General features: G+C 33.9%; 1 protein-coding gene across 1 annotated transcript in view; it reads right to left on the minus strand.

Moving 5' to 3' along the window:
* loco (regulator of G protein signaling family member locomotion defects) overlaps positions 1–9270 on the minus strand; it is a 29839-nt gene extending 20569 nt beyond the window's left edge. Inside the window, exon 1 of the mRNA XM_088050236.1 lies at positions 6966–9270. Coding sequence (XP_087906362.1) covers positions 6966–9146 — 2181 coding nt within the window. The 5' untranslated portion in view covers positions 9147–9270. The remainder of the gene's footprint in view (positions 1–6965) is intronic.
* Positions 9271–10564: the final 1294 nt, after the last annotated feature.

A 10564-nucleotide genomic window follows, 5' to 3' on the forward strand; every position in this document is an offset into this window, starting at 1 on the left:
GATTGTTATCAATATTCGAAGAGATAAAACACTGCATTAAGGCCAACTGTCAAAACTGGATGTATAGTCAGTTGCAAACCGAAAGAGGCTAGAGGCGGGGCTTATGATGCGTCACTTCTAGACCACAATGAACACGACCGAACTAAATTGTAAGTATGCGCAGACCACTTGATGGCCTCTTTCAGCTTGCAACGCAGTCTAAAACTCTGCAATCCCTACTTTTCTTTTTTGGAACAAGGGTGAATTCTTTGGAAAAGTTTTGATTTTAAATTGTGAAAATTGCTTTAATAAACAATCATGTGTTAGAGACCAGATCGGGAAAAAAATTATTAATAGCAAATTAACTTTAAAAATTTTGTGTTAATTTTTTAGCGCAGTGTATTATTTGTTTTTATCAGTTTTATTACAATTTTAAATTCCTCTTGACGTTCACACATCTGAAACTCATTTTCCTTATTATGTAGGCAATGAATAGTTCAGCCTTCTGAATTCTAATAATAATTTTTCTATCAACGATTGGAGTTGATTTTTTTTGGCCTTCTAGACTTTTCCTTTTCTTCTACAGTGCCTCTGTTTTGAAACCTTTTAATGGTCCACGAAATAATCGACTTGTGGATGTCAAATCTGTGTGCTATTTCTTCTGCTTCAAACCATTGTTGAAAAAAAGAAACAATTTGCTCTTTTAAATCCCTCGAAAGGTATTGGCCTCGTGGCATTCTTTCAATTTGTTTAGAACACTTTTTTTGACAAGTACTTGACAAGACTGTATGGCATTTGCTTTTTTTGTCTCAATTTTTTACATTTCATAGATATATTGATACAGTTGCTATACTTTTTTCCGAACATTTTTTTTTGTAAAATTAGTCTCTTTGATAAAGAACTACGTTTTAATTATATTTACGTGCTGACCACATCCAAGAAACTTTGTGCAAACATTTATGTCAAAATTTATCAACACCTTTATATTTGTCTAAAATAAATTTAGTTGCTCTGCTTTTTTCCACTACTGTGTTCACAATATTTTATTTTTTGGTTTATAATTTTTAAATAAATATTAATAAATAAGGAGCACAAACAGGTGTCACAAAACGCGCGCCCCAGAGAGGAAGAGCTTATGGAGGCACCATTCTGAAGCAAAATTTCGAAAATAAATTTTTTTAACTCAAAAAATAATCGAGATAAGACGGAAAAACATTAGACTTTCGTTGGGACACGTTTTCTGGGACACAGGTCTTTTTTTCTCAAAAAAAAAAATGGGTGGATAATATGAGCAGTTAAATATCTATTGCCGATGACTACCCGATGAGTTTATGTAAAACTGTTGTTACCGTTGGACTACACGATTGATTTATTAGTCAATAACCATGCTACTATTGAAAAAAGACTTTTTCGTATTACGTTTTTATAAAAATACAGGGTTTTAGGTAACGTTACGGCCATAGAAAAAGAGGTGATGGAGGCAGGCGTGAAAAGTAATGTTTCGAAGTTTTTTTCGGTTTTGTTTAACCGTTTATGAGCTGGAAGGTTTTATTTGTGATCAATCAGAGATCAAGACATCCTGGAAATTTTTTTGATTAACGTCAAACTGACAGTTATAATTTTATACCAGTGGCGTAGTTGGTTCGTAACTGTGAAAACTTATTTGAAACACAATAAGGTTATCGTTATTACGGTGATTACATGTTCGTATTATTCAAAATTTATGGTCATGTTGAACATTTATTAAAATATTGTTTTCTCCTCGTTTTTCAAACCAAATTGTAGTACTTTTTCTTCCTCTAATTGACACCACTGATTTCAGTGAAAAAAGACTGAAAAAAAAAGAAAGAAAATTGAATGAAATGAATCTAATTGGACGATTTTAAAGCCTTGTATCTTTTGAAATAAAACGAAGAAAATTAAAATAATGACGGATTCTAAGATAATTTACCTACCTTAATTAGCCATCACCTTATGGCCGTAAGCTTACTTAACACTTTGTATACTTCATGATGAAATAGTTTAAATGAGATATTGAGTGAACAAAATTTGAAATTTTTCAATCCACAATTCTTTCTTGACCAAACTTGCGACATATTTTTAAAAAAGAGTATTTATCCTTAACATGCTCACATTACCCAAACTTATCCTAGACGGAAGGTTTTCATTCATAAAAACTAATAATCATAAATACATAAATTAACGACTTAGGAATACAATTGTTTGTATCAACATTTCAACGCTGCTAAAGTGCATCTTGTCATTGAAACATTGAATGTAACAACGATATTGATAAAATTTACAATTAACTTCACGCACGCTGATGAGCATTATTGTTCAAAACTATTATTTCGTCCCTATTTAAAATGTATGACGTCAAACAACCTTAACAAGACTGTCATGAAACCACCATAATCAAATAAAACGCATGGTTTATAATTTTTTTATGGAGGTAAGGGAGGTGTCGCAATTTCAAAAGTGTTATGCATAATTGAGTTAACATTCCTTATTTTCTTTATAACGTACATAGTAATTATTAAGTGTTTCTTTATTCGAATTTTGACATGCAAAATGCACTTTATGTTATTGTTTGGTAACTATACGCTATTTATTTTGAACGTGAGGTCCAAAGTCCAACATGTGTCCAAATTTTGGGACTGTACGCAAAATTGTGCTTTGGGTTGTACCTCCTAGTGATATTTTTTGGTTTATTAGGTCGCATGCATTGTTTTGTTGACAGTTGACTTTGTTTACAATTAACTGAAATGACAGAAACAATATTAGCAATGTTGAGAAATTATTTGATTTTCTCAAAATTTAGACAAAAATCGTCAATGTTTTGGTTCGTTATGTGTAGAACTTCTTTTGATAAAAAGTTGGATCTCCATAACTCACAGTGAGACTGAAAAACAAGGGTTGTAATTAAACATAACCTATCGTGCTAGTTTTTAACTGTAATTAACATGAGAGTGTGCAGTGGGTGCAAGTAATGTTTAGTTTATGGCTTAACATGTTCAGATCCTCAAATTAAAACCCTCACTTTGAGACCTTTGAGAAAAAAAAAACCTTCGAGAATTTAAATATTGATAACTTTGTCTTTTATTGCTCACTGAACGTCAATAGTTGCACTTGCTTCGAATCTAAACCCAAATTCGATTAAGAGAATGCAAAATGTTCGCCCAAAGGTTTAATTTGGAAAAATAGGCGATTTGTTTACAAACATGTTTAGTAGTTAAAAAACCATCCACATCACGTAGTACAAATCTTTTATTATCCACTTTTCATCAAATTAGACTTAAATCTTTTTGTATTTTCAATAAATTCCTGATATAACAAAAGTGTCAATCAAAATGTAAACAAACTTATTTTGACACCCCCCACGCTAAATTAGTACCAACTTTGATGAAAACCCCTAACTTTCCAGATACACTCAGCTCTCATATACACCTTCCGCCACTAAAATGGGACCTTTTATAGGTAATAAATGGAGTTTACTGTTGGGATTTCGTGATTGTAGTTTAACTCCGCCCACATGAACAAAAGACGATTTGAATTTGACGAATCAAGGAATGGCAGACCCCGTTTACTCAACACATAATAAGTTTGACAGTTCCACTGTGACACATGTCAAGAAGATTTGTAATTTGCAAAAGTTTAATTATTCGTGACGTTTTCTTACAATTTCACTTATTAATGCAGTTTCGCTTATACAAGGTGTTTATAAATGTTTCTAGCATCAAGCGTGGCTTTGGAATTCCTGTCGTACACTATTTTACCGCTTTGTTTTCATAGTGAATATAACTATCTTGAAAATTATTTATAATGTTACTTACTTCAATGACGTTTTAGTTACGGTTTTGTGCCCAAGTTTTCGATTTTTAGGTTTTCAACCACAACTGGAACAGTTTATTTTTCAAAACTTACTTTGCTTCATGTTTGAGGTTAAATGCAAATGTCAGTTGACAAATCGAAACCCACATTTGCAATGAGCGGCAAATTTCTTTGACATTTCATAGCCACCCTTGATGCTAGAAACATTTATAAACACCTTGTATGTACGTGTGGACATTTCTAGCCCGACTTGTAAGAAAAATGTAGCAAAGTAAATTAGACTTTCAACTAGAACTCTATTGGTTCAAAAAGTAGGTGGAGTTGAAAGTTACAAAATTCTGACAGTCCGGCCGGTTTACAGAAGCCATGTTAAATCTTTAATTACAATTTAATACTTAACATCAAGTCAAATAAACATCGTGATCGTTTTCCGCCAATTAAATGTCAGCAATCGTCAAACTAGTTGCGAGATAAACTTAAATTTCAATTCAATTATTGTGTAAACCGGCCCTAAGGAACTTAAATTTTGCCTCGCTAGTGAGAAGAATTGAAGTTTTGTACAGTTGGTTTACACCATATTTCACGTGAACTGTGGTCCTAATTTTAGTGGCGACAAGTGTATGTAAGTGCAGAGTGTATCTAGACAGCTAATGATTTTATTTAAAATTGGTAATGGTTTAAAGAGCGGGAGAGTTGTCAAAATAAATTTGTTTGTTTACAATTATTGACATTATTTGTCAAATCAGGAATTTGCGAGAAATGCAAAATATTTGTCTCATTCGATGCAAAGGGAATAATAAAAAAGTTCTACTACTATATGCTATGCGTGATCTTTAACTTAAAAAACAAAAAATGTAAATAAAACACTTGTGTTTTTCCGAATTTTACTGTGAATTGACCGTTTTGGATTCGTTTAATTGCTCATAAGTTTAGAAAAAAACAAATGGAACTAATGAATACGTTTGAACAAAAAAGAAAAGACGACATTATCAACATCTCAAATCTCGAAGATTCTTTTTGTTTTATATGCAACTGTCGGCAATTATTGACATCTCAACGTAAGGGTTTTAATTTGAAAATCTAAATGAGCCGAGTTATAATATAAACATTACTTGCCCAGTGCATCTTTTTATGAAAAAGCGGAAACAGACTTGCGAGAATTCTCACCTGAATTTCTGCTAGACAGTGTCGTTCCTAGTGTAACCACCGCTGCAAGTTGGCTCTCTGGACCTCGCGAAAGTTCTCGCGCGAGCGATTTTATCTTCAGTCTATACAAGCATTTTAGATTTTGCTCAAGTTCTTTCAAATTAGGGGTCTGTGAGAAATTGCAAAAGCCAGAACTCACCAGATTCTCGCGAGAGAAACTTGCAGTAATTATTGGAAACAGTATAAACACATAAGCAAGAACTCGCGCTAGAATTGTCGCAAGATTTTCTTCAATCTATTCCAGGCTTTAAAGTGTTAAAAACTGACACGATTAGGTTAGGTTCAACTACAACCCGTTTGCTGTTACATTGGGGGTTTCATTACACACAATCTAAAGTCACAATATTAAGACAGGAAGAGCTCTTCATGTAACGAACAACATTGATAAGCAGTCTCTAAATTTGTAGAAAATCATAAATAATTTCTGGTTTCTGTGAGGTTGACGTATTTGTGAATATTTTAGATATCAACAACAAACCCAACAAAAGTAAAAATGTAATTAGGTGGTATAGTAAATCCAGCGAGTAAATAGGATGATTTGAATTGTATGGCATGAAACATGGCAACTTGAAATACTCTAAAATTTTCCGTCTTTTTGGGGATATTAATCTCAAATTAAGTTGGCTATGCAACTACACCTTCTCGTCTTTTTTTGAAATTTGTCAATGATTTGACATTCATTGACATTCGTCATTCTTGACCACTTTAAGATCCACTGTTTGCACTGTTGCTTGAGTTTTGTTGGTAAAATAGTGTCTAATTACTAGTTTTTCGCTTTTTCTCTTGTACAAATTGTCTTTTGCAAGTTTCATGATGGGTAGATTTAAGATCTGTTGGTCAACTTGACCGAAGAAAATGAGGGTTTTTGAGGTTTTCCTACGTTAATTAATGACAAAACACCGAATTACTCACTTTGTTGATTTCCTTTCTATAATCAAGTAATAGGAACCATTTTTATAGCAGTAAATTTAGAAAAAATAATAAATTTTAAAATTAGCATAATGACAACTTTTTGGCGGTTGTTGGTACTAGTTTTTATTGCGCAGATTTGGTTAGAAAACTGTCATCTATTTATTCGTTGGACAGACGATACAGTCCTGTACACAATAAATTTGGGCATGTGTTGAAGTTTATACCACAGATTCAGTTAAAATATGGTGTAGGTTGCAAGTGTCCACTTTGACAGTTATTTTTTTATTTAAAGTTGTAATCTTGATAAATTAGATTTGGAAATTTTAATATGACAAAGTTGTCCCCTGGAATTTGACATTTGTCAATTTTGAGTTTGCTGTGCATTGAAAATAAGTTATTAATTAGTGCAAACCTTTAAACGTGTTCCAAGTGAAGTTTAATTTCCCTCAGATGGAACTGCTGTTTAAAAACGGTAACAAACAAATTGAATTTCCACATATTACATTGACAGAACTTGCACGATCGTCTTTTGTACCCCAAATCCCACCACTACCAATGCAACATTTGCAACAGGAACGAATTACACGATGACAATTTTAAAATTGGTGACCTTGGGTGGACATTTGCAACCTAAACCGACTGTAACAAATCAATCACAAAAGGTCATTTGACAAAATGGATAACTGACTTTTAATGTTAAGTTTTAGAGAAATTAGAAAAAATTGTATACTGCGCTTTTGAGATAATTTAAATTTTAATCACTAGTGGATTCTATTACCTTATTTTCCTTCTGTTCTTGAGTAAACAATCTACATGTGATTAAAATTCTAAAAAACTAAAATGCTAAAAAACTTATCTCACACCATTCAAAAAGCATTCATTTCCTAAAATACTTATTAAATTATTAGATACTTCACTAGTCTTTTTTATAACGTCTGATGACGACGATAGTTATGCGCCGTCTTATGAATAAACCATGATACTAAAACATGCAATACGAAGCTCCCAATTCCAAAAATGATTTTTCACAAACATACCTGTAATTCACGATCCATATAAATTCTTTGAATCCTGACATCTGGTTCACTTTGTGCGATGTTACGAATGCTGGTACCCTGACCATTCCAACTGTATAGTTCTTGCAAACTCCCATATCCAAATTTTTCCACTGAATCCAAATTGTTGAGTTCTTCACAGCTATGATTTGGCTTTGACAATCCATACACTTTAGGACTTAACTTGTAAGTTACAATGTTCTCGTCAAATTTGTCCAAATTATCACAACTATTAACCATTTTACACTTTCTCTTAAACTTTTTACTTTCAAAAAATGGCAAATTCGGTGTTTTAAACACATTTTTCAAATTACTTAATTCAACACTCTTCGCACTGTGCACTGATATATTATCAACAGAACTTTTAAATTCCGTATCTTCAGAAACTGAAAGGGTTTCATAAGACTTCTTGTGATAACTTTCAGGAATATCTACGCCCCGTTCTGCATATCCTCGACTAGAAGAAATTTCAGTTGACTTGGTGTTGTCATCTGAACTTACAACACTCAGTGGTGAGAAACCACGTGATATTCTAACTTGTCGATCAGGCATGGCTCTACAAGTCAATCTGTCGTAATTATCTTCGTTATTATTCTGCTTAGCTAGATACAAATTTTCCTGTTTTTCCAAGACATTTTTTATATTCACTGACCCACAAGCGCGAATGTTGTTCAAGTTGTTTATTTGCTTAATATTGCTGTTGTGTTCACAAGTCTCAGGTTTTGATAAATTGTTTGGTAATTTTATATCAAAATTATTCTTACAGCGAATGTTGTTAAGTTCAAAATTTTGAGAGTGGTCGTTGTTTAATGGCAGATCAAGAGTTTCAAGGGGAATATTCGAAGCATCAATCCCAGAAGGTCTATTCATGTTATTTGGAGTGAGTATAGGTAAAGGACGTTGAGCTGGAAATTCTACAACTAAAATTCTATCACTGATGTTCCCACAGTCATCCCTGAACCCAATTCCAGAATCTGAGTTACTTGAGGCGCTCGGTTGTGGAGAGTTTGCCATAATAGGACCAAGATTTACTTCATCCATTGAGCCATTTTTAGAATTAGTATCTGGGCATTGTAGTTTATACATGTTTTGTACTAAATTTACAATGTATAAAGCATTTCTTGGGAATTCTAGACAATTGCCTGTCACAATGTCGTTAGTACATGTAAAATTGAAACTCTCAGCTTTCTTAGCATGTACACTGTGCTCTACAATTTTTGGATCAATCATAAAAACATGACAACTGTTAGAAACTTCTATATGACTGTCTGTGTTATTGAATTTTTTTTCTTCAATCTGCCATACCTTTGTTTCGAGATCTTTTTGCAAATTTTCACTGGTCCTCATGTCACAAACGGCACTTGTAACTAAACCAAAATACCTCGACTCTCTGTCAGCTGTAGATCCAATATAAACAACTCTATTTGTGGGGTAAATGGCAAGTATATGATTAGATGAGTTTTTTAACGTCAAACACGTTGGGAAAATAGTCATTAGCACGGCAGTTGGAGCCCTTTTCTCTTGTCTCAATTTCCGGATGCAACTGCACACCGTTTGTAGTCTTGAGTTTGGCAATAGTTGTTTTGGCATCTCAATTGTCCCTAAATATCCCACCAATGCTCTATACTCTACTGGACCTGCCTCATCTTCTAGTGGTAGAACATTAGAACTATTAAGAAGTTTAGCCACATTGTCATCATTGTAAACATTAGATTTAAGTTCACTGTGTTTTTCCAAGTGTTTTTTGTTAGTTGTATCATTATGATCTGGTCTTTGCGCCTGTTTATACAATCGGTGTACTCTGGGTTTATGCACGTATTTAGGCTTCCTTGAGCTTATTATTCTGTTGATATCCATTTCTTCCTCGCTGCTGTCCGAGTAATAGTTTTCTGCAATTGTCATACGAATGGGACCTATGGCATTACCAATTAAATTAACAACGGCGTCGTGTGTAATTTTAGAAACAGAAATTCCATTTACAGAGATGAGGAAGTCCCCAGCTCGAAGTCCTGCATGATCTGCTGGAGAATTTGCCACAATACAAGATAAAATGCAGGGCTGTTGTCCAGAAATGGTAAATCCGAATCCGTTTGAACCCCGCAGCACTTCAACGGTTCGAATGCCGTAGTTGGGACGTTTTTTGCGCCGTCTGCTTGGATGCATTTTAGGTTATTTTACACAAACACAAATAAACACACTGTTTGGTTAAGATAGAGGCGAACGTCCTTTTTCACACGTCACATCGAATTGTACAATTTTTAAATGGCCGTTGGAATGCGTTTTCCCTCTAGCGGTAAATAGCTCAACCACAGAAGACTGCTTTGTGCACACATCCCACTCTACTGCTACAGAGAAAATTCGGCCTACATTCTCAAACAGGTTTGTTTATTATTGAAAAATGCAAATTATTTGAGAACGTTTATTGAACCATCAGAACATTCTTAAGCAGAGAGCGTACAAAGAATGGAAATATTCAGCTGATGTGCAATACCAATTTTGAACCAACACAGGGCCGGCTTTCTTAAGAATTGGAGAATTTAAAAAGCAAGCATTTACGATTTATTATTTACTTATTATTATTTATTAATTGGAACCTGTTTTTCGGAATATTTTTACTAAATATACAGGTGTCCGTTGAAAGAGAGTAACTGATGGGCCCCCCTTTAAAATGATAAAAAGTCTTATATATATTGTTTTCGCATCCAGTAAAAGCGAAATAATTACACAGAAATCTTTAATTTTGGCATTACATTACACAGGGTCCCAAAACTCATGACCCATAGAGCAAGAGAGGGTGTCGACAGCAATACAAATGGAAAATTTCTAAACAAATATTGATTAAGTTTAATAGGATTTGTGAAAGGATAAAACATTAACAACCAATTCCGAAAGCTTATTCTAGAGGTGGAGTAAAAGTCTATTCCAATTTCCTAGGCAACGAAAGTGTAATGTTCATCTACCAATGGATGATAGTATGTGTCCATAGTTACCGATTTTCAAATTCTGTTTAGCTTGAATTGGCTCAAAGTCCCTATATCTATAGGTCTGAGCGAGTCTACTAATCGCGTTTCCATGTTGATGACGTCAAAACGGTTCGCCTTTTGGCGCGAAGTTTGAATACATTTGTCAGCAAGCAAACTGCAGTACACCGGTGTATTTTTGCGTGAATGTATTTTCACTTTTGACACTCAATTCAGTCATAAAGTAATTAGACCAAACAAGCTTTTTTTAAGGTTTCATGACGAGCACAAGTGGTGTCCCCAATCGCTGCCTGACCCAAGTGTCACTAATGAGAATAGTAATTCGCACTTGGCTAATCAGTATCAAAATGCTTTCAAATGTAAGATCGGAAAGCTGCACTGTCAGAAAAGTTTGGTCTTACCTTCCACAACCACGTGGGGAACACCAAGAAAACCTCAAGATTTCGCACATTTTGAAATGGTCTGCCATATAGCAATTTCTGCCAGGAAATGGTGAGGAACACAAAACTTTTTGACAATACAACTTCCGATCTTTCAATGAATCAAGTTTTTGTCATTGAATTATTTGTGTCCCAGGACTGAGTGTCTTAAGATCCTAGG

Source organism: Gnatocerus cornutus, chromosome 1, assembly GCF_029298725.1.
Source record: "Gnatocerus cornutus isolate USDA-ARS CGAHR chromosome 1, icGnaCorn1.1, whole genome shotgun sequence".
In the NCBI taxonomy this organism is placed as follows: Eukaryota; Metazoa; Arthropoda; class Insecta; order Coleoptera; family Tenebrionidae; genus Gnatocerus; species Gnatocerus cornutus.